This window comes from Panthera tigris, chromosome A2 (genome assembly GCF_018350195.1).
Source record: "Panthera tigris isolate Pti1 chromosome A2, P.tigris_Pti1_mat1.1, whole genome shotgun sequence".
In the NCBI taxonomy this organism is placed as follows: domain Eukaryota; kingdom Metazoa; phylum Chordata; class Mammalia; order Carnivora; family Felidae; genus Panthera; species Panthera tigris.
The window spans coordinates 64,504,309-64,530,529 of NC_056661.1; the positions used below are offsets into that span (position 1 = coordinate 64,504,309).

The 26,221-nt window shown below is 38.6% G+C and overlaps 1 protein-coding gene across 2 annotated transcripts in view; it reads right to left on the minus strand.

Moving 5' to 3' along the window:
- LOC102965354 (zona pellucida binding protein) overlaps positions 1–26,221 on the minus strand; it is a 115,283-nt gene that overhangs the window by 81,518 nt on the left and 7,544 nt on the right. The window contains exons 3-5 of one of the 2 annotated variants that reach the window (XM_042963221.1): positions 22,717–22,842; positions 13,711–13,860; positions 411–629 (exon numbers count right to left, since the gene is read on the minus strand). In XM_042963221.1, the coding sequence (XP_042819155.1) occupies positions 411–629; positions 13,711–13,860; positions 22,717–22,842 (495 nt within the window). The remainder of the gene's footprint in view (positions 1–410; positions 630–13,710; positions 13,861–22,716; positions 22,843–26,221) is intronic. The other variant, XM_042963214.1, reaches the window with a different exon arrangement.

Here is a 26,221-nt window from a genome sequence, read left to right on the forward strand (position 1 = left end):
CGAAATTCATTGAAATTTCCAGAAAATACTGGGCCTCCACTCTGTGTTATTAGGAAAAGCACTGTAAGCTGTTAGAACAGTCCCTCTGATCTATATTAACTCTTCTTATTGCACTTAGATGCTTTTTGCAAATTAAATCCTGTAGTCAAATATCAAGATAGGCATTTCCTTATACTAACTCCATTCTCTAATAAGTTACCATAGCAAGGTTTAGTTATTTGAGAGTGCAAAATTTTCACTGAGCACGTAAATCAGTAGAATTTTATTTGGGGGCCTATCAGAACTAAGCCAGAGTAGAGAACATGAAAAGTATTCAAATCTATAACATTTACATTCTAAAAATGTTGTTGGTAATTCACATGTCTTTAAAATTTGCTATTCGTTTTCTGTAAAGGACTGTGTTTACTTACCTGAAAATGTAAAGAACAATTCATTCTGCAAACCAGCTCTTTGCATTTTAACATGATGGCATTCAGACTTCAGTAAAGAAACCTCACATGAAAGGTCAAGAACCAATTTGCTTAAAATCTGAAGAAGTTTCTTCTCAAAAGAAATATTATAAATACTATTGCAAGGAGCTGCATGATATCGAGCCGTGAACTGGTAATAATAATGAGGCTCACGATAAGCTGTAAAAAATTAAACAGAGTAACACAAAAGCGGTTATTTAAGCAATTCAAATGCATTGCAACTACTCAAGAGAAATCATTACTTGGAATAAGTTCATAGTATTTTTATATCCATCCTGAGGAAACTGAGGGATACGGGGGTTATGTCACACTCCCATGCCTATGGTGTCAAAACTAAGATTCTAACGGAGAAACCTGCCCCAGACTCCATGCCCTTAACCAATATATTATTCTTCCTCAAACTTAGGAATGAAAGTTCTCTTAATATTCATCTTAGAATAAACTATAGTCATATAATTACCAGCTATAAGCAACAAATAGTATGTTTCTCATAAATCTACCAGTTTTATCGAGTGCCATTACAATATCTGAAATGGGGGACGTTATTCCTGCCCATTTCAATATATAACTGAAATGACACAAAAAAATAAAGATGATAAGAAATCCATAATAATTACATATATTATGTAACCACATGCTCTGACACAAAGAAATCAAAATGCAAATCAACAATTAAAATCCATCAAACACGGCTTGGAGCCTAGAACCTGCTTTTGGATTCTGTCTCTCTCTCTCTCTCTCTCTCTCTCTCTCTCTCTCTCTGCCCCTCACCTGCTCATGTTCTGTCTCTGTCTCAAAAATAAACATTAAAAAAAATTTTTTTAAATAAATAAAATCCGTCAAACATTTGAAAACAAACTACGACTAAATAACAAATGGTACATCTAATAAAGTAATGACTATTAAAAATATTATTAAAACAATTATAGTAGCAGGACATGACAGCTGGAGAAACAGAAGCCCACATCCCAATGAAAAATAACGTAAATTATTTTTAAAAAACAACCATTTATAGTCTCTGAAAATGGTCCTAATGCAAGCAGAAAGAGAGAGGGGTTCCCAGAAAAAGAACGACAGTTTCCGAGACGTGTGAAAAGTTATTTTAGGCCCTGCTGGCCTAGGAAAGAGTGTAGGAACTAACAGGCCAGGAGACAGTCTAATGATTGCTGAGGGAGCATCAGGCGAGCTGACACCCGGCAAACACCCCCCACCCCCAGTAAGGTGGGCTCTGCGTGACATTCCTGGGGCACTCCTGACCGCCCAAGAACAAATGAAAGGGAAAAAACAATTTAACTGATAAGCGATCACAGTCACGCAGGACATGAGTCTCCACCAGTTTACAAGTACCTTAGTAAATGACAAGAAAAAGGCAATCCTATCAATAGCCTAATCTCCAGAAACCCATAGACTTAGTTTCCTGGAGCCCCAACATCACCCTTCTCTCCACAGTGATGTGGGAAACAAAGACAAGAAGGAAATGGTAAATAAAATTAAATTTCTTTTTATTTTATTTTTTTTTTACGTTTATTCCTTTTTTTGATAAAGACAGAGCATGAGTGGGGCAAGGGCAGAGAGAGAGCGAAACAGAATCCGAAGTAGGCTCCAGGCTCCGAACTGACAGGATAGAGTCTGATGCGGGGCTCGAAAGCACGGGCCGTGAGATCATGACCTGAGCCGAAGTCGGACGCCCAACTGACTGACCCACCCAGGTGCCCCCAATTAAATTTCTTTATAACCCATTGACAATATTTAATGTTTCTCAAATGTTACACATATTTGTCAATAGTATAGCCCATTGACAAATATTTGAGACAGGCAGAGTAAAACATTCCTCCAATAAACTCCCAACTGTCTTAATGTTAATGCCTTCCTGGAGGGAAAACAGCCTTAGCCTGACAACAGCAAGGCCTCAGGGACATTATGAGTCCTCTTTAGCACATCGAAGTCCTTCTGGAGGCCTGTATAGAACCAGTCACTCCTCATAAACCCAGTGCAGCTCTTTCTGCCCCTGGGTCCTGTCCCCGTGCTTTAAAAAAATCACCTTTTTGCACCAAAGACATCTCCAGAATTCTTCTTGGCCAACAGCTCCGAACCACCATCACTCCAAAACCGCACCAATATCAGTGACAATAAATCGGTGATAAAACTCCCGGTGCTAGTTAGTTCTGACAAATATCTCAATTAATTATGAGCGGACAGCAGTTCACTGCATTTTATTCCATCACCAGCTTTTTTTTTTTTTTTAATTTTTTTTTAACGTTTATTTATTTTTGAGACAGAGAGAGACACAGCATGAACGGGGGAGGGGCAGAGAGAGAGGGAGACACAGAATCGGAAGCAGGCTCCAGGCTCTGGGCCATCAGCCCAGAGCCCGACGCGGGGCTCGAACTCACGGACCGCGAGATCGTGACCTGAGCTGAAGTCGGACGCTTAACCGACTGAGCCACCCAGGCGCCCCATCCATCACCAGCTTTTAAAAGAATCGACGTAAAACGTCAAAGCTGAAAAACAGCTAAGAGACGGAGTCCAAAGCCACTCATTTTGTGGACTTGCAAGCTATTGGAGGGGAATGCCAAGCGACTTAAACACACTTTTGGGTGGCAGTAGGGGAGATGAGGCACCACCAAAGAGGTGAAATGCCATTTGCCTGCCAACACAATCCTAGACCAATCCACAGGCTGGTGGCTGAGGCGCCGGTTGGGGAGGAAAAAGTGTGCACAAACTAGGGCAGACTAAACATGTTCTTGTACTAAACAAAGCCAGAAGATATTCATAAACTATTATCTACTATTCTTTTCTGATAACGGAAATACTGTCGGTAGGAAGACAAACAAAAAATCTGTACACAAACAAAAACAAACCCATATTTAAAACTCCCAGTGCAGACTCAAAAGTGAAGCCTGACCTGCCGCACACGCTTCAGGTACCTTTGCGGGATCTAAAGCCCTCCGAGTGCTCAGATTCTGGACCCACCAAAGCCAGAGAACTGAGGAAGCTGCTGGCCCTGGTGACTTACCCCAATTCGGGGAGACTCTGCTTTGGGAAAGATCCCCAATGTTCTCCTTACTTGTTGCTAGTAAAACCCTTCCTTTTCCTATTCTTGGCTCAGTTGTGCCTTTAGGCTCAACACCCACCAAGAGGGGAACTGAGTTTTGGGGGACATTAGGACAAAGAGAAAAGTGAAAAAATATTTATTCAAAAAAATCTCCTAACAGTCAGTAAGAACAGGGAGTCCGGGGTGGTGAACCCAGACCTTCCACCTCCCTCCCCTCTCGGCCCAGTGATGGAAAGCACTCCAGACTGGGCAGATGAGAATGTGGGGCGCCCTCTTCCCCAGCCCCCAGACAGCAGCCCCCCAGGAGGGGCAGGGGGGGTCAGCACTTCTCCTGCCAAGCGGAACTACCTGCTCCCGGTGGGAAGGTGCAGGTGAGTATGGCTGAGACAGCTGGGAGGGGACGACTCCCTTCTTCCACTGGCCAGCACTTCATGCCACGGACGCTCAACACTGGCTGTGGCAATGCTGACAATGCCCCCCGGGGGCCCTCGCTGCCCTTGACTGCCCTGGCCCAGTTCACGGTGAGGGGTCCACAGCTGGAGCGGCAAACCCAGGGGTCCCAGGGATGCTGCTGCTACCCCTCCCCGGCCGCCAAGCTCCTAGAGCAGGGGGGCACTCGTGTCCTCACCCCAGCTCCAGACTGCGGGTCAGGTGGGAGGATGTGCCAGGGGGCAGGAGCAGGCGGGAGAGCAGAGAGCTCAGAATCTCTTCTGGAAGGAACAGGCATCACTGGAGATAAAGTGCCAGGAAGCTGGAACCTCGGGGCAGTCTCAAAAACCCAGGAGGTCTGGGGAAAGACGATGGGGAGGTGACTTATAGACTCCCTGGGGGGGGACAGGTGAACTGCACGCAGGCTGCCTAGTCTGTCAGACAGCAACTCCGGAAGTCTATGCTGCAAGCAGCAATCCTGGGGTCAGAGAGAGTCTCAAACACTGACCAGGGGAATATCCCCTCAAAGGAAGGCATACTTCACTGGATCAGCCTTCAGAGGAATTTATGCCCAGGGCATTGCTAAAAAAACAACTGCTGCCATTCCTAAAACAAACTAGGGGCTGGGGGTGGGGGGCTTCACATTATGGTGAGTGAGGAGCAAACTTCATGGAAGTGATCTAGACACTTGCGAACTTCACGGAAATGATCTAGGCACTTGCTAAACAAACATCAAATAATTACAAGCCTGGGGAGGGCGGCAGGTTCCAGGCTATCTAAAAAGTCCAGGTTCTGAAAAAAATTTGAGTCAAGCAAGGAAACAGGAAAGAATGACTCATGTCCTGGAAAAAAGTAGGAAACAGTAACCACTTGCGAGAATGATCAGATGTGGGATTTAAAAGATAAAGATTTCAAAGCATCCGTTATGAATATGTTAAAATAACGAAAGGAAATTATGATTAAAGAAGGAAGGTATAATGAGAATTTCACAAAGCTAATATTTGTAAAGTTTGAAATTATAAAAAATGAACGAAGTGCACATTCTGCAGTTGAAAAATGAAAGCACTGAAAGGAAAAATGGACTCAGGGGCTCAAGAGTAGATTGTGATCTGGCAGAAGAAGGAATCGGCTAAAAGCAGTTCTTCAGATTAGAGTGAAAGAACATGACCATAGTCAGTAATCGGAATCCACACCAAAAACAAAGTGTTCCGGTAAAGGTAATTATGTCATTACAAAGACAGAATAAGTGCATATTTCTTCTACTTTTTTTCCTTTTACTGATAGAAAAAGCAACTGTGTAAAGGATTTGTGTATGATGGTCCACTGGTCCCCTACACTGGGCCAAGGAAACGACTACAGGTGGTAACTTGAATACATGGGAACAAATGAAGAGAATAAAAAATGAGCGACAAAAAGGCTAGTAAGCTATAAACCTACAAACACACACTGGCTCTTCTTTCTGTTTCTGGCTTTTCAGAAACACGTAACACTATGCAAAATAAGAGCTATCTATTGATAGTTGTGTAACATTTACAAATATAACACGCATAATATTTATACCACAAAAAGCAGAGAAAAGGAATATGTATATGTAAGAGTAACTTTTCTACATCTCAGTGGAATTTAGTATAAATGTCAAGCTGACTCTGTAAGGTAGGTTAAGATGTATGTGGTAATCCTCAGAACAATCAGTAAGGAAATAAAACTCAAATACAAAGTGAAAAATCGCTACTTAAAATGCTACATTAGGAATTATTCTTTTAATTCCAAAGAATTCATGCGAAATACAGGAACGCACATGAAGCAAAAAATAAAACAGCAGAGTATATCTAATGATATAAAAATGACATTAAATGTAAAGGAATGACACTATCCAGTCAAAAATGATACTGTCTAGTCTCTTCACAGACTGTGAAACTGGATTGAAAAAGCAGTATCAACTATCTGGTGGCTACATGAGACACACTTTATATTAAAAAAAATACAAACCAATAGAAAGTAGTAACGTGAAAGATGATATACTATGCATACAGCAAACACAAGAAAGCAGAAGTGGCTATACAATTATCAGGTTAGAGAGACTTTAGAAGAAACAAACAAACAAAAAGGAACATTTTATTAGAAGGGACAATCCTTCAGTAAGACAGAACAATTATAAACATAGACACACCTAAGAACAATGTACCAAAACAAAACAAAAACTGACAAATAAAAAAAGAAACAGACAACAATTATTAGTTGGGGATTTCAACACCCACTTACAATAATAGATACAACAACTAGGCAGAAGATCAACAAAGAAATAGAAGTCCTGGGTAGTGTCATGAACAAACAGACCTAACAAGTATCTACAGATCTCCACCCAAAACAGCAGAATACACATTCTTCTGGAGTGCTCATGGCACACACTCAAATACTCAAAGATGTTGCAGATACTGCACTACAAATCTCAATAAACTTAAAAGGATTGAAATACAAGTATTTTCTCTAAAATGGAATAAAATTAGAGTAAGAGAAATTTGAGACACTTACAGAGACACAGAAATTAAACAATAGCATCCTAAATAACCAATATGTCAAATAAGGAAATCAAAAGAGCAGTTAGAAAATATCGTTATAGGGGCGCCTGGGTGGCTCAGTCGGTTAAGCGGCCGACTTCAGCTCACGTCACGATCTCGCGGTCCGTGAGTTCGAGCCCCGCGTCAGGCTCTGTGCTGACAGCTCAGAGCCTGGAGCCTGCTTCAGATTCTGTGTCTCCCTCTTTCTCTGCCCCTCCCCTGTTCATGCTCTGTCTCTCTCTGTCTCAAAAATAAATAAACGTTAAAAAAAAAAATTAAAAAAAAAAAAGAAAATATCATCATATAAATTAAAATAAAGACAAAATCTATGGGATGCAATTAAAGCAGTACTTAGCAGTGTGTGTGTGTGTGTGTGTGTGTGTGTGTGCGCGCGCGCGTACATATAATGTGCTTTTATCACAAAAGAAAGATCTCCAATCAGTAATCTAACCTTTAACCTTATGGCACTGGAAAAAAATGAGAAAACTAAACCTAAAGCAAACAGAAGGAAGAAAATTATTATTATTATTAAGATAATAAAATTTAGAGCAGAGATAAATGGTATAGTGAAAAGAAAAACAATAGAAGCAATGAAACAAACCTAGTTTTTTGAAGAAATGAACAAAATTGATAAACCTTTAGCTAAAGTAATCAAGAAAAATAGAGAAGATTCAAATTCTCAAAACCAGAAATGAAAGAAACAGCATTACTGCAGAATTACTCTGACCTTACAAAATAAAAAATTACTACAAAGGGACACTATGAACAACTGTATGCCAATAATTAACTTAGATAAAATAGAAAAATCCTAGAAAGACACAAACTATTAAAAATGACTCAATAAAAACACAGAAGATCTAAACAGAGCTACAATAAACAAAGAGAATTAATAACCAGTATATATACACATACATACGTACGTACATACATACATACGTATATGTATACAGAGTGAAGAAAAACCATAGTCCAGATGTCTTCACTCAAGAATTCTAGAAAATATTTTAAGAAATGTCAACAATTTTAAATTAACTCTTCCAAAATCAAAAGAGGAAGAAAAACTTCCCAACTCATACTATGAGTCTAGTATTACCCTAATAGCAAAACCACACAAAAGAGATACCACAAGAAAACTATGGACCAATGTCTTATGAGCACAGATGCCAAAAACTTTTAACAAAACACTAGAAAACTGAATCCTACAGCATAGTGAAAGAATTATACATCATGACCAAGTGGGATTTATCTATTCCAGAAATGCAAGGTTGGTTTAACATTTGGAAACCAATTAATGTAATATATTATATCAATAACACACAAAACAAAAACCACATATTATCAGTTAATGCAGACAAAAAGCACTTGACAAAATCCAACACCCTCTCACACACACACACACGCACATAATCAACAAACTTGGAATGGAAGGAAACTTCCTCAACCTAATCAAGGGAACCTACGTAAGAACTACAGCTAACATCACATTTACAATCAAGGCTAAGATGTCTGCTTTCACCACTCTTATTCAGCAAATTATTAGAAGTCCTAGTCACCACAATAAGAAAAATAAGGCATACAAATTGAAAAATAAATAAATAAAACAAAACTGCCCTCTGTGCTTATGACATGACTGTCTCACAGAGAATCTACAAAATAAAAAGATTCTAGAACTATTAACTAACCTTATGTTAAAATGGCAGGTTATAAGATTAAGACACAAGTAATAATTCATTTGCTATATATCAACAATAAGCATGTGGAATCCAAAATTTAAAACCTAATACCATTTAAAATTGCTCCAAAAAACAAAATAATATACTTAGGTACATACTGAACACATACATGAAAGAAATAAAAATAGAAAAATAATAGATGTAAGAAATGAAGAACGACTTATGGAGATAAACCATGTTCATGGATTGAAACAATCACTATAGTAGAGGTGCCAATTTCCCCCCAAATTTATCTATAGAGTAATTCCCATAGAAATTCCCACATGTAATTCCCATAGAAATTCCAGCAGGACACTTTGTAGACACATTCAAGATTCTTCTAAAATTTATATGGAAAGGGGCAGGCCCAAAAAAACACAAAAACAATCTTCGTAAAAATGAATAGTAGGAGAATTAGAATTACTTTACCTTGTATTGAATGGTTCTATACAGTTATAGTAATTAATTAATTAATGTGGTACTGGCAGAGGGACAGACCTATTAATTAAGGGAAGAAATTAGAGAACCCAGAAATACTCTCACAAATATTCTCAACTGGTTTTTGACAAAGGTACAAAAACAATCCATCAAAGGAAGAACAGTCTTTGCAAGAAACGAAGCTGGTGCAAGTGGATATCCACCTATAAAAAAATTAAACCGCACGCCTCACACAAAAAACAACTGAAAATGCATTAACATTAAAAGTGACATTGTCAGGCTTTAGGAAAAAATAGGACGATGCTTAATAACCAAGTTTGATAAACCAGACCTCAAGAAACTCAAATACTTTAGCTCTACTCCAAATTATAAGACATTAAGAAACTGAAGAAGACAAATAAATGAAAATATATTCCATGTACATGGGATTATAATAATCAATACTGCTAAAATGTTCACACTACCCAAATCAATGTGATTCAATAAAATCCCTATCAGAATTACAATGATGCTTCTTACAGAAATAGAACAAACAATCCTAAGACCCCATATAGCCAAAGCAATCTCAAGAAAGAAGAACAAAGCTGGAGGCATCATGCTCCCTGATTTCAAACTCTGTTACGAAGCTACAGTAATGTAAAAAGTATGGTATAGAGATACAGACCAACAGAACAGAGAGTCCAGAAATAAATCCACATAGGCAGTCAATTAATTTTACAACAAAAGAGCCAACAACATACAATGACGGAAGGTTGGTCTCTTCAAAAAACGGTGCTGGAAACTGGACATGCACATAGAAAAGAATGAAGCTGGATCACTATCTTATACTACACACAAGAATTAACTTGAAACAGATTAAAGAACTGAAGGTAAAACCTGAAACCATAAAACTCCTAGAAAAGAATATAGGTGATAAGTACCTTCGCAAGTTTTCTAACCTGACACCAAGAGTAAAAGCAACAAAAGCAAAAATAAACAAGTGTAACTATATTATACTAGAGAGCTTCTGCAAAGCAAAGAAAATAATCCACAAAATAAAAAAGGCATCCTACTGAGTAGAAGAAAACTTCTGTAAATCATGTATCAGATAAACAGTTACTATCCAAAATCTATAAAGACCTTATACAAACTAACAGCAAAAACACAAACAATCCAATTTAAAATAGGCAAAAGATCTAAATAGACATTTTTCCAAAGAAATACAGATGGTCAGCAGGTACATGAAAAAGTGCTCAACATCATTATCAGGGAAATGCACCTGTTAGAATGACTGTTACCAGCCAAAAAAAACCCAAACAAACAAAAACAAAAACAAAAAAAGTAATGAGTACTGGAAAGGATGTGGGAAAAAGAGAACCCTTGCATACTGTTTGGTGGTAAACTGGTGCAGCCACTACGGAAAACAGTACGGAGGTTCCTCAAAAAACTAAAACTGAACAACCATATGGTCCAGCAATTCTACTTCTGGATATTTATCCCCCCCCCCAAAACCACAAAAAAGCACTAACTCAAAAGGACATACGCACCCCCATATTCACTGCAGCACTATTGACAGTAGCCAACTGTGTCCCCTGCTGATTGAATGGCTAAAGAAATTGTGGGCCGCGTGTGCATGTGCGTGGCAATACAGATGGACTTTGAGGGCTTTATAAAGCTAAGTGAAGTAAGTCAGACAGAGAGAGACAAATACTGTATGATTTCTTTTCTATGTGTAACCTAAAAAAGAGAAGCTCACAGATACAGAAAACAGACTGGTGGTTGCCACAGGCAGGTAGTGAAGGGTCAAGAAATGGGTAAAGTGGGAGGCACCTGGGTGGCTCACTCGCTTAAGCGTCTGACTTCGCCTCAGGTCATGATCTCGCAGTTCGTGGGTTCGAGACCCACATCGGGCTCTGTGCTGACAGCTCGGAGCCTGGAGCCTGCTTCTGATTCTGTGTCTCCCTCTCTCTCTGCCACTCCCCCACTCACATTCCGTCTTTCTATCTCTCTCTCAGAAGCAAATAAACATTAAAAAAAATTTTAATAAAATAAAAAAATTAAAATATATATATATACCAAATGTATATACTAAAGAACTTTACATATAAAAAGATTTTAAAAGGGCTCTGATGGCTTTTGTGCCTGTTTAATATAAATTTATGTTAACATTTGTTAAAATGTGCCAAATGGCCAAACTCTATAGACTTAATAAGAAGGCTCAAATTATGGTTATACCTGGAGAACCAACTAAACTTAAACATGTTACCCTCCGTAATATTAGAATCATAAATATAAAATAGAGAAAAATAAGTATGGCTCACTTAAGTTGTAGCCTTGCCTAAATTTGCCATAGTCGTGGTACTCACTGCCTTAAAATATCTCATATTGAGTAGAGATGCTCTAACAAAAGGAAAACTAAGTGAAATTAAATCTTCACCCCCTGTAATTGGCTTGATAAAATGGGATCTCATTAACTCTATGGTAATAACTATACGGACCTATAATATATATATACTGGACCACAGTAATATAGTCCAACGTTAAGTTAAAACAAGTCTTCGAGGATTAAAACTTATTCTATCAAAACTAATTAATAAACAGGTGATTATCCCCATTGTTTCTCCATTGATAGCCTAATTTCGTCTGTTTTTGAATTTGGAAAAAATAAAGTGTGCCTCATGGTGGAATACTACAAATACATACGTACATGCATGCATACATACGTAAAATGTGTGGGTTGTGTGTTTACACAGAAATAGATGAGAGAGAGAGACAAAAAGACACACACACACATATACAGTGGGGGCAGCAGGGAGAGGGATTTATTCAACTGTTCCATACAGTACCCTTTGAAGTAGGGAAATGTGACACAAACTCCACGATCACCAACTGAGGAGTAATCAAATCTGGAATACCATGTGGCCATTAGAAAGATTAAAGTGGATCTTTTTTTCTTTTTTTTAAGTATAATTTATTGTCAAGTTGGAGAACATACAGTGTATACAGTGTGCTCTTGGCTTGGGGAGTAGATTCCCCTGATTCATCACTTCCATACGACACACAATGCTCATCCCAACAGGTGCCCTCCTCAATGCCCATCACCCATTTTCCCCTCTCCCTCGCCCCTCCACCCCCATCAACCCTCAGTTCGTTCTCTGTATTTAAGAGTCTCTTATGGTTTGCCTCCCTCCCTCTCTGTAACTGTTTTTTCCCCTTCCCCCATGGTCTTCTGTTAAGTTGCTCAAGTTCCACATATGAGTGAAAACATATATTATCTGTCTTTCTCTGACTGACTTATTTCACTTAGCATTAATACCTTCCAGTTCCATCCACGTTGCTGCCAATGGCAGGATTTCATTCTTTCTCATTGCCAAGTAGTATTCCATTGTATACATATATCTTCTTTGTCCATTCGTCAGTTGAGGGGACATTTGGACTCTTTCCATAATTGAAATAGAACGAATTACATGATTTGTTTTAAGCACAAGAATAGCAGGTCTCCAAAGTCAGGCTTTATTAAATGAGGCTTCATCCTGCGGTCTCTGTGGAACCAACTCTGGAATCAGAATTCCTAGATTCAAATCTGAATCTCCGCCCCATTCTCACAGTGAGGCCCTGAGTGAGTCGCTTCACCACTCCGTGCCTCAGTGCTTCTGCACAAGACAGGACATGGCAGTATGCACTGCACAGGTCTGTTGCAGGACTCAGTGAGTCGAATACAAATACAGCACTTTAAACAATGCCCTAATCCCACGGAAACACAGCACTGCCTGGCACATAATGAACGCTCAGTAAATATTAGCTACACCTATCATTACTATAAACCAGCATTCATTTTAGGCATGTGTGAATATACCCTTAGAAGAGATTTCAAAGTATATTCCTTTTAAACAAGTGAAATAACAAGATGGGGAAAACTACGTAACAAAAAGGAAGTGTGACACATTCAAAAGTTTAAACATTTTTTGCCTAAGAAAGTTAACATAGTTTCTCATAAAAAAATTATGTCTTTCTTTGGATATATGGGACAGTGTTTCATCAGTGACTGAAAATCATCAGGAAACCACTAATAATTCTGCCGCGCGTTCCGCAACCCAGCTGTGACAAGGATGGTACGTTAGTTTCCCGTTGCTATTGTGACAGATCGCCGCAGACGCGGTGGCTTCAAATAGCACAAATATTATTATCTTGCAGTTTGGGAGACCAGAAGTCCAAAGTGAATCTTACAAGGTGCACTCCTTCTGGAAGCTCCAGGCCTCTGCCACCTCCACCTCCAGCTCCAGCTTCTAGAGGCCTCCTGCTCTCCCTGGCCGTGGCCCCTCCTCCATCCTCAGAGGAAACCACGGGGGCCTCTCCTTCCGCCATCACGTCTCCTTTATGTGTCCATGGCCCTCGTGCCTCCTCCGCTAAGGACCCTGATGCTGGGCCTGCTCAGCGACTTCAGGACAACCTCCTCTCCTCAAGATGCTTAGCTAATCGATACCTGCGAAGAGCCTTCTGTCCGGAAAGGCAACACAGGCCCAGGTCCTGGAGATCAGACAGGTGCATCCCGGAGGACCCCAATTCCATCCACCACATGCAGGTTCCCCCGGTGAAAGGGGACATACAAGCAACCTCTGCTCACGCTGCTCTCCCGGCCACTCGAGTAACCCACCCAGCTCTCCCCATCTCATACCTCCACAGACCACACTGCTTTTAGAGAAGGATTTATGGTGGCATTTCATGCTCCCGTCCGGGGGGATGGCAATGTGCCACCAAGCATGAAACTCAGAATTTAACAGCAGTATAAACTATAATATTGTAAAAATTTGAAAACATGATTTCCAGCCCCATTTTCACTCAGCGGTTTAAATTTATCTGCATTCATATCAACACTCCCCCGAAGAAAACAAGGTCTGCCCTCACCACTAACACTTACGCAGCACTTTGTAAAATAGAGGCAAGTAGTAGTTTTTCTTTAAAAGACAAAAAATAAAAAAATAACAAAGTCCCTTTAAGACAAACCTAAAGATATTTAAATATTTGAAAACATTAAGAAATGTTAACATACAACTAAATGCACTTCTTACCATATATAACGTATTTTAGTTGAAGATTTTTCACAATTTCCTCCACAGTAGGTTTATACTCCAGGAAACAGGTGTAAACTCCACTCATTCCCTCCTCAAAGTTCTGGAATATAAGGCTTCCTGTGGATGTTACTTGTGTAGTGCTGTTTTCTAATAAAGGAATAACACAGTAATTAAATTACACGACACTGAGATAAAATAACAAAATATTTTCTAAACAGAGCAAAACCATCAAAATTTACCTACAGAATCACTGAAGTTTGTCGGGGGCATAACTAGTGATTGCGTCCAGGATGACCTTCTTAGTGTGTGAACTGGACTAACCAGGGGTCACCAACTGTGCGGCTGCCTAAGTGGCAGAGGAGACTGACAATTCCATGTACTTCATGCACTCCTAATCTCCTTGCATTGAAATGAACTCTATCAGATATTCGCATGTGTATAAAAGCAGCATTTATTTACATATGCTATAAAGTAATTATATATCCACATATGTATGTGTACTGATTGATAAGTTCTGCTCTCCATAAGCTTACAAACTGTATGTGAAAGGGAGGAAACAATGTATCCAGAACAAAGACTAACCCAAGATACTAATAACTAGGTACTTCTAGTCATTACACAGGATACCAGGGAAAGGCTGGGTTATAACCTTAGGGTTGCAGAAGAGAGAAAATAAGAGACTGGATCACCCGACCTGCCCAAAGTCACACAATCAGAGCTGCAGTGTTGAGAACGAGGACTGGATGTTAAGAGCCCTTGGGACTTCCGTGTGCTTTGTTACTTAAGTACCACACTGGGAGGAAGCTGTGCTGTGTAACAGGAAAGAGGTGTGATTTAGAGGCTTGAGACATGGGTTTCAGGTCTACCTTTCTTTCTCATAAACTGTAACCCGAGGGTAATCACTTAATCTTTCTTAAGTCCAGCTCCATCATTTGTAAAACAAAGAATCATAATATACGACAGCATATCTCACAGAATTGTTTTCCTGTAACAAATACAACTTAAATTACTTGAAAAAGCTATAAATCCTTAAGTAATTCAAGTCGTTATTCTGAAAGTGCATAATCAGTTTTGCATTTGAAAATTTTTATATTAAAACTCATTCAATAATTTCATATGCCATTCATTAGAATGGAAAGTGTTATCCCAGCAAATAATTATCTTTTTCCACTTTAAATAAATAACATATTGCTTATAAATTTCAGGTTGAAATTTATTTTTGAATAAATGTATTTCCTCAAAATAAGACACAACAGGAATGTTCTTAGTGATGAAATTTTCATTATTAACTTGCTCAATAAAAATCTGTTCGGTTTCAGGGCGCCTGGGTGGTTCAGTTGCCTGAGCATCTGAGTCTTGATTTCGGTTCAGGCTATGATCCCAGGTGGTGGGATCGAGCCCCGCACTGGGCTCCATGCTGAGCATGCTTCGGATTCTCTCTTTCCCTCTACCCGTTTACCCCGCTCATGCTTTCTCTTTCTCTCTCTCAAAATAAATAAATAAACATTTTTAAAAGTTTGCTGGGTTTCTAGTACATGCAAAGTCCTACTTCAGATACCGAAGGAGAAATGAATAGAGATGGATATACTCTCCCTCAAGGAATTTACACAGAATATTATGCCTTAAGAATTCCCATTTCCAAATCCTTGGATGAAGCTGAAAAAGAGGTTATAAATTGTGACTATGTTCCTACTGTAATGCTCATTTCTTTTTTGATGAAAGATTACATATTTATCATAAAATGTCTCTTTTCTAAAACAGATTAACAAGTTTTCAAGTGTTTGCTATAGATTTCAGCAGAGACAAATGCTTTATAGTAAATATGATAAAAGGTGAAGTCAGTCAAAGAAAGAGAAATACCACATGATTTCACTAGTATGTGGAATTTAAGAAACAAATGAGCACAGGGGAAAAAGAGAGAGAGAGGGGCAAACCAAGAAAGAGACTCTTTAACAAGAGAGAACAAACTGATGGTTGCCATGGGGGAGGTGGGTGGTGGGCTGGGTGAAACAGGTGATCAGAGATCAAGGAGCACACTTGTGACGAGCACCGGGGGTCATACGGAGGGGCTGGATCACTACACTCTACACCTGAAACGAATATTGCACTGTGTGTTAACCGAAATTTAAATAAAAACTTCAAAAAAAATTTTTAAATAAAGAAGAGTTAATACCGATTCTTCTCAAACTATAAAATAAAATGTCCATAGATTTTAAACACCATGAATATCATGCTGTCAATTAGGCTATGCATTCTTGGCTATAATTTTCCCAAACTAGAAGTATAAGTGCACTAATACATATCTGAATACCTATTACAATTTAAGTATTATGATGGCCAGAAAATCACGTAGGACATGATTCATGATAAAGCACCCTCTCACCTTCTTATTTTTAAAACATTAAAGTGGGAGTGCGCGGGAGGCTCAGTCGGTTAAACGTCCAACTCTTGATTTCAGCTCAGGTCATGATCTCACAGTCCTGAGACTGAACCCCACACTGGGGCCGAGCTGAGCGTGGAGCCTGCTTGAGATGCTTTCCCTCTCCCTCTGCCCTTCCCTCACTCATGCACTCCCTCTCTCTAAATGCATGCATTTAAATTCATGCATGCATGAATGAATAAAAATTAAAAGCGGCACATTTTGAAAAGATACTCAGAGGATTTCACAGCCAACAGAAAAAGCCATGCTACAACACCACTTAACAAATGACCTTTAAGTAACAATGTTTAAATGTGAATTCCATGATGCCAAAGAAACATGTAGGCAAAGGAACAACTCAGGCAACAGCATACAGTCCGTGAATAACTGAACTAAAGTCAATACTTCTTTCTCTACAACTTAGCTCGATCATCTAAAACTTTAGAGTTGGACTAGACTTCTAGTTCATGACTTACAACTCTAAAATTACACGGCAAAATTTAAGCACAATTTCATTATAACTTATTATTTAACAAAAAAACTAAGTTTGCACTTTTAGTTTCTGCTCAGATATGGAAACTGACCACAAGAACATCGACCCCACTATTACAATAAGGAAAAAGACAAATTGTCAGTTAACAATTTATCTCAAACCTATCAAAAAAACTGAGGTGAGAGGGTAACCAATAAACCTGAAATCTGGGGAGGGACAGTGACCTGTGGATAGAACCAGGACCCAAGCATTTAAGAAGACTCAGCTGAAAGTTCTCGATGATTTACTAAAAGCCAAGTGTCAACCTGTGTGAACATGTGAAACTTCTGAGGACCAGAGATACTGGGGTGGGGGGAGATGAGGTGTTACACCCTCTTATAGGGTGTACCCTCAGGAACACCTCAGACTGATCAAAGAGAAGGTCAGGGGAATCCTAGGCATGACTCCCACCAGACTTGGCTCAAGGAGGGGCCCAGCAACCCTGCCAAAAGTCCACCCACACCCATTTCCCCTACTTCCTGGTATGCAACAATGATTTAATGTATAGGGAGAGAAGGAACAAAAATAGTCACCTAGGACTCTGTGGAGACTTATTGCCACTGGGGAAGTAAACATAAAGGGAAAAGAGTCTCATCCTTGAGGAACAGTCAGCAAGAAGTACTAGGCCAACACTACAGATGGAGAAGGGGTTAGAGCATTTGTGACGGCTGCCCCCACCCCGGCCACAAGTCCCAGGGACACCATACCTGCCAAAGACCAGGCTTAACCGAACATCAGAGACTGTCCCTCTCTCCCAATGACCCATCAGTAAAAGAGTCTAGTCAAAATGTAGTATAATCAAATTAGAAGAGGTATAAGAGATTCTAGAGATTTTTTTTTTTAAAAAAAAGGAGAAAACAAAGCCAAGAAAGGAAATGTTTTTCTCCAAAGACACTGGAGAAAAAGAACTTCTCATGAACCAGCCTATACCTAAAACATCTTTAACTTTATCTGACTGAAGCTTTCAATAACCATAGCAACAACCAATATTAAACCAAGATAAATTCTTGACTAGATTAACACAAACTTCTAATACTAAAGACTTAATGCTATTTTTTTTTATTTTTTAAAATGTTTATTTATTTCTGAGACAGAGAAAGACAGAGCATGAGTGGGGTAGGGGCAGAGAGAGAGGGAGACACAGAATCAGAAGCAGGCTGCAGGCTCTGAGCTGTCAGCACAGAGCCCGACACGGGGCTCAAACTCACAAACTGTGAGATCACAACCTGAGCCGAAGTCGGTCGCTCAACCAACTGAACCACCCAGGCGCCCCATTAATGCTATTTTTAAAAAGGTATTTATCTCAAAGCATAAAAATCCTTACTATCTATAGTCTTATTTTATTCAATATTTCCAACTTTAACAAAAAACAAGGAGACATACAGAAAAGTAAGACATATTTCCAAAATACCAGGCGATGTACAGACTCTTAAGTGACATATATGTCAAAAATATCAGTTAATTTAAAATAACAATGACAAAAGTATTAAAATATTGAATAGAAAACATAGATAATATGCAAGGCCAGATGGGAGATTTTAGCAGAGAAACTGAAATTACAAAAAATAATCAAATGAAAATGCCAGAACTAAAAGCAAAACAAAATGGACAAAAACATAAAAAGATCGATACAGCTTAGGAAAGAATCAATGAGCTTCAATATAGGTCAAAAGAAACAACCCAATCTGAATCTCAAAGAGAAAAAATAAACCACCACCACCACCAGGAAGAAAGACCCAAGAGCTGTGTGCAACAATATCAAAGAGCGTTACATATAGGTGATAGAAATCTCAGAAGGAGAGGAGGGACAGCATGGGAAAGAATAAATATTTGAAGACATAATGGCAGAGAATTTTCAAAAATTAACAGCAAGCATCAAATTAAAGATCCAAGAAGCTGATCGGGGCGCCGGGGTGGCTCAGTCGGTTAAGTGTCCGACTTCAGCTCAGGTCACAATCTCGCGGTCCCTGAGTTCGAGCCCCGCGTCAGGCTCTGGGCTGATGGCTCAGAGCCTGGAGCCTGCTTCCGATTCTGTGTCTCCCTCTCTCTCTGCCCCTCCCCCCATTCATGCTCTGTCTCTCTCTGTCTCAAAAATAAATACATGTTAAAAAAAAATTTTTTTTAATAAAAAAATAAAAAAAAAATCCAAGAAGCTGAGAGAACACTAAGCAGAATACAAAGAAAAAAAAAGAGGTACGTAAAATTCAAATCACTGAAAATGAAAGGCAAAGAAAAAAATCTTGAATTCAGTCAGAAAAAAAATGGCATGCTGTCTACAGAGGGACAGGGATAAGATAACAGCAGACTTCTCATTAGGAACTATGCAAGCAAAAAGAATACAGAGGGCCATCTTTAGAATGCTGAAAGAAATAAACTGTCAATCCAGAATTCTACAAGCAACAAAAGATAAGCAAATTTAACCCAAAGCAAACAGAAGAAAGGAAATAATAAAAATAAAAACAGAAATCAGTGAAAGTAAAAAATAACAAAATAAGAGAGAAAAATAAATCAAACCAAAAGCCGGTCCCTTGAAAAAACTCGTAAGAACATTTTTTTAAAATGTTTATTCATTTTTGAGAGACAGAGACAGAGAGACAGAGAGACAGAGAGTGCGAGCAGGGGAGGGGCAGAGAGAGAGGGAAACACAGGATCTAAAGAAGACTCCAGGGTCTGAGCCGTCAGCACAGAGACTGGCATGGGGCTTGAACTCAGGAACCTTGAGATCATGAACTGAGCTGAAGTCACTGAACCAACTGAACCACCCAGGCATCCCAAGACTGGTAAAATTTTTAAACCTGTATCCAGAGAGACCAAAATGAAAGAGAAAAGACAGAGCCAACATCAGGCAGAATGGGGCACATCATATAGATCCTGAATATATTAAAAAAAAAGTAAGACAGTATCGTAACTACTTTATGCACATAAATTCAACAAGTTGAAAGAAGACTCTAAATTGGGCAAATTCTTTAAAAGATACAAAAAACCAAAAACTCACAAAATGATGAAAAGGGAAAATCAAAATCCCATTCCTCCCTCACTTAGACTGTATCTGTGAACTCTGAAGCTGGACTTCAGAGGCCCAGGACTTCAGTAAGCATCCTATTCTCTCAATGTCTCAGTTTTTTCACACCCAAAATGGACAGAATGACTGTACTTTACTGCAGAGGGCGGTCAGTATGGATAAACGTGTCTGTGGGGTATATTTATACACATGACAAACACATAAAGAAAAGCCAGGGAATAATTCTGTAAATGTTCACAGTAGTGTTTACCTGACCAGTGTTTGGGGACAGAAAAATGGGATTTTTAAGCATCTTATTAGGAGTGCAACGGTCTTCGTAATGGTGTATCCTGCAGGTTCTAGGATGTCTGTTTTACCGTATCGTGACTTGCATATATCTTATATGCATCTGTACACATGATGTGATTCATTCAATAAAAAATAGTACGGAAGGATAGAATGTCATCTTCAATCTCAAGAAGAATAATAAGAGTGTAGTTACAGGGTAAAACTCGTGTGTGTATGTGCTTAGATATATTTAGAAAAGTGGGGAAGTCCACCCACCAAGAAGAGTTAATTCATCAGGTTGGGATCAGGGTTGGGGTAAGACGTACAAGTCTTTTTGCAAAAAATGCATTTTGTTTGTGAATAAAAAATATGGGAAGACAAACAGAGGAGGAGTGGGGGCGAGAAGAGAAAGAGGGAGAGAAGGTAGGGAGACAGGGTGGGGGGGGACCGAACAAATCTAACATAGGTCCCCTATATTTTACAACCCATCTAAACAATCGGAGTGTTTCTCTCCAGGGGCATGTGCAAGTAATTACACAATTACATGATTTCTTTTGCTAACTTTTAGGGAAACTATCTTTGGAATATTCATAAGTGTCCAAAAAGATTCTCCCATTTTTCAAGCTTTAGGAAAATTAGACATTTCCAGATCTTTCTGAAATGATAATGATAGAACTAATGAGCCTGCAAACTGGTAGACAGTGAATTATGATGTGATCCTGTACTGAAATCTCAAATATGATGATGATGTCAACACCAGAATTTCCTGAGAATAGTTTTTATAAATAAAAAAAAAACAAACACTGTACTAACATGATTTTATCCTTACTTGGAAATAACTACACATCTGAACATCTATTTTCCATTATGAAAGTGAGTAAAATAAAATATTGCTCTTAGTTGCAGGACTCAAAATTCAATCACATACTATACTTTTCAAGATAAACTACAAGACTGGCAACACATCTTAGAGAAGAAAATGTTTCAGATTTCAATTTCCGAATCAAAGGAGTAACAAATTGTAAAAGAACAATTCAATACTTAAATGCTTCTATTTTTGAACTTACGGAGTTTTAACACCAAATGTAAAATATACTAACCTCCACGCTTGTACTACATAATGTGCTATTATCACAGAGCAGTAAAAATAAAATCTGATCACATCATCAGTACTGGATGCTTCTATACCTGGCCCATTTCATTGATTTCTATTAAGTGCCCGATCTCTTGGGATTTTTTGTCACTGATCTCTGCTAATCCATTCCTACTATGTTAGTACAATGAGGCAGAGACATTACACAAAGCCTAGCACAGCGCAGCCCCCAGGCAGGCACTCACTAAGAGCTGAGTACTTCTCACTAAGAGCTGAGTACTTCACTCTGAAGAACCATCTCACCTAGAGAGGAGTAACTATTTAAACCTTGAGCTTCTTCAGAATCAGCATAAATAGTTCAGAACTGTACGGCTAAGATTATTCAATTATATAAAAACATGAATTAAAACATATTACGAAACAAGTATTTCCTATGAATGTTTCCTCAGCCAAGTCTTGGTATGAATATAATGCTTTGCCCCAACCACCATAACAAAATAAACCCCCAGGTTTCCGTCTACAGGCACTCACTCCAAATACCAGTAGGGAGAGGGAGGGAGGGAGGGAGAGAGAGAGAGAAAGAGAGGAAGAAAGGAAGGAAGAAAAAAGAAAATGTAAACAGATGTAAACAGAGCAATAAAGACAACTTCCCGGATGGTATGCGAAAATGATTAAGCGCTTCATTGAACACATAGTTAGGATGAAAATTCATTAAGCTGGTATTTAGCAAGGCTGAACACAAGAACAGCTAAGCTGATTTATATTTTTTAAACTACACTGCAAAAACAGACCAGCAAATGAAAGATTAGAAAAAAGATAATGCATTTCAAAATAACAAAAGAAGTTGAATGGAGAAAATATTGATCAGACCAGTCATACCAACAGTAATCTCTATGTGGAACAAAAATACTTTCGTGAGATTAAGATCTTGTTTCCTCAAAAATTTATTGAAACCATAAAGCTACCATTCACAGTGTCTCTCGAGTCTGTCTTCTCCTCTGGATGAGTAACTGATTTACTAAGTTTCCTCTTTCGTAAGCACAGCACCAGTCATACATTAATACACAATCACGGTCAAACCATGCAGTATATCTAAATGCATGTTTTTAATACCAAAGTATGAAAAGCTAAATACGATCTTTTTTTTAATAGATTCTAATATTGAAATTAAATTCAAATATAATCCACATTGGTATGGTTGTTAGTCAGAAAGAAACATAAGATCAAAAAATGTAAAAACTCTACTAGTAAAGACCTGAGCTGTCCCTACGTGGTGCTGTTTAAGACAAAACCATGTTTATAAATCTGCAGCTCAAAGGGCTCATTTGTATTGTCAATAAAAACCAGAATTATATCTGCTTCTTCGTACACACTTGACTAACAGAAGTCTGAATGAAGAAACCAAAATGGCTCTAAGAACTTTTTAAAAAGTAACATTTTTGTGGAATATAGGTGCTCAGAGAATTCCCCAAACTCTTAAACAGTCATCAAGTGTCTCTATCTCAGATTAAGATGTGTGAAAAATGTCTATACCACCTGCACTGTTCCAAAGGGAAATCACAGGAAAAAACAAGTGAGGAAACATATACATATATATGAGACATGACTATTCTGTGTTCTGAGCATATTTCAGACATATCCATTGAATTATAATAGAAACAAAAGCCTACCTGAAATAATTTTTCCTTTTGGCCCATGCCACTGGAATGATGGATCTATCAGTTCTGAATTTCGCAGTCGTTGGGTTACACATAACACGTGTGGACTCTTTTGATGAAGCATAACATATACTTTCACTGAAAATACAACATTAAAATGTTCCAATAATATTTTGTATCATTTTATGCTCTATAATGCCTCACATTTTTGTAGTTTGCGTTGCATGTTTTTATAACTTTTCTTTGGGTAACTGCAATTACTTGATAAGGACTAAATTTCACTGCATTCCATATGATCACTAATACTCAAAAATATACACATGTATTATATTTGGGGGTGTATGCGGGTTTACCAATCTGAAAATAATGCATTGGGCTTTTATGCAGAGTTCATAACACTAACTTATTTTATTCTCAGGATATTATTTTAATTACAAAGTATTAAAGCTAGTCTATACTAGACTGTATCTGTTTTGCAAAGACACCAAACCTGAAAGGAACCAATAAATCTGTTTATATTAGCAAAATAACTATTCACATTGATGTGATACAAAGTACTGAATTTGAAAGTTATAATGTGATTAAAAAGTCAAAAAATAAATATATGCTTTGATTTTATTAAGCATTTTTCCCACTTTGCTTTAAAATTCAAAGAATCCTGATCATTAAACAAGCCAAAATTATATTCTTTAGGAGATACAAAAGGAACACAGTAAAGATTCAATTATCTTGAATTTACTCATAAGTCAGCTTATGAGTAGAAACGGTTTTGGCATGCCAACATTTCACTGATTCACCAAATACAAAGCTTTTTGTGATCCAGTACAGTAAAGAGTTGTATCTAAGAATCAAAACTCTGCCTAACTTGAGACGGTCTCTCAAGTTTCACCATATAGTGTGATGGTTACTGAATGCAGCTTTCATTCACGAACTCCTTCATTCACTCCTTCATTTTTTAAGTAGGCTTCAACAGTTACAACCCTGATATGAAACCTGAGCTGAAATCAAGAGTCCAACCCTTAACCAACTGAACCAGTCTCCCCTGAATATAGCTATTAGATATAGATATTCTTCCATAGGTTAAGAAAGTTCCCTGTATGCTTAAATTATTTGTTTTTTATCATTAATTGCTGTTAAATTTTAAGCAATTTTTTTCTATAGGATGCCTGGGTAGCTTAGTCGGTTAAGTGTCTGACTTTGGCTCAGGCCATGATCTCACAGTTAGTAGGTTCGAGCCCCGCATCAGGCTCTGTGCTCACAGCTCAGAGCCTGGAGCTTGCTTCGGATTCTGTGTCTCCCTCTGTCTCTGCCCCTCCCCTGCTCACTTTCTCTCTCTCTCAATCTCTCTCAAAAACAAAAAAATGTTAAAATAAAGATGTAGGCACAAGTAGTAAAACATTGTAGAATAATCTATGTGCTATAAGAAATCCACACTGAACTGAAATGTCCATCTATTAAGAATAAATGTAATCATACCCCATTTAAAAAGCAATAAAAAAGAAATCAGTGATACATGTTTTACAATTTAAGTTTAGAAATTAGAGTTTTACAACAAAAACTGTGATAAAAAGTTGTGATATCAGTGAAAATGGCAGAGTAAGGAACTCTAAAAATTATCCCCTTCATAAAGGTAATACAAAAACTGACAGAAATTGTCTGGATCAACATTTTCAGAGCTCTGGAAATTACTCAAAGACTTGAAGCAACTCATGAAAAGTTTACTCAAGAAAAACAACTGAATCTTTGGCATGATGGGTTGAATTATGCCTCTCCCCAAATTCATATGTTTAGGCTCTAACCACCAGAATAAGTTCTCAGAATGTGAATTTATTTGGCCATAGTGTCTTTAGAAAAGTAATCAAGTTAGGGGTGCCTGGGTGACTCAGTAGGTTAAGCGTCCAACTTCAGCCCATGTCATGATCTCACGGTTTGTGGGTGTGAGTCCCGCGTCGGGCTCTGTGCTGACAACTGAGAGCCTGGAGCCTGCTTCGGATTCTGCGTCTCCCTTTCTCTCTGCCCCTCCCCTGCTTGCTGTCTCTCTCTCCCAAAAATAAATAAACATTAAAAAAAAAAAAAAAAGAAAAGTAATAAAGTTAAAATGAAGTCATTACGGCAAGCCTCATCCAATACCCCTTATCCAGGGGAAAATCTGGACACACGTACAAATTACAGAGGGGATGTGATGTGAAGAGACACAGGCAGAAGAAGATGGCCACCCACAAGCCATGAAAGGAGAACTGGTACAGATCTCGCAGCCCTCAAGCAGAATCAACCCTGTCTCTGTGACTGAACTTCTCCCCTCCAGAACTGGGAGACAATAAAATTGTGTTGTTTAATCCAACCACTGTGTGGCGATTTGTGGCAGGATCCAGGTGCGCTGGTAGCACTGTAAGTTTCCTTATTCCCATCACCCCCCTCCCTAGCTCTGCCTTAGCTCTGCCCACTGCTACACCAATCACTGTAAGAACCAGCACCCTGGTAGCCACTAGAAGGGCCAACAGAGTTGGCGAGACTTCTATGCTTCCTTCCCAGAGAACTGTCATTATTGGACTTCTCTGGCAGTTTCCTACAAGGCTGTCTTTGCTGGATCTAATGCAAAGCGCAACCACTATAAAAAGCCTTTTCCCAAAAAGTATTTTTCAAAAGCAACTAGAGAGTTTCATTTAACTTTATAAATGCCTGATGCAGTGGGTAACAGTTGGGTTAAACAGCAGGGCAACCAATAAGCTTATGAGGAAAAGCTGGAAATGACATCCACAGGAGCTTGAAAGTTCTAACATATTCCTAGCAAAGCAGAAGACCACATACATGCATGCATGGGGCAGAGGGCAGGGTGTGGGGGGTGCATGCCTAAGACTCAGCATGCTCAGTCAAGAACAAGAACTTAAGTTCTTAATGTGTGGCTGAAATTGACGCTCTGGCTAGCTAATATTTAGGGTGTGCCCCAACCAGCTCGCAGAGCCTCTGCAAAGACCAGGAGACTGGCTGTGGTGTTCATGAAATCTCCATCCAATGATTGGCCTAAGCTAACTGAGCATCGACTTCAGTGGCTACATGACGAACAACACAAAATGTAAAGAATTAGTTCAGAAAAGTCATTAAACATACAAACAACAACAGCAAACACCAACAACATCAATATCTGATTTCCAGAGTTGCCACATTAAATTACTTAAAAAGTCCAGTTTTTAACCAAAAATATGAAACATAAAAAAAAAAAAACACACAAAAACCAGGGAGATATAGTCATAGGTAGGAAAAAAAGAAAGCAATCAATAGAAATTGTCCCTGAGGAAGCCCAAATTTTGGAATTACTGAACAGTTATTTTAAATATGATCAAAGAACATTATGTCTTAAGTACTAAAAAAAAAGGTATGAAAATGTCTTCTTTCCCAACAAAGATTATCAGTAATGAAACAGAAGTTATCAAAAAAAAAAAAAGAAATTCTGTATTAAAAAGTACAATAACTGAATTGAAAAATTCACTGTAAGAATCAAAAGCAGATGTAGGCAGGC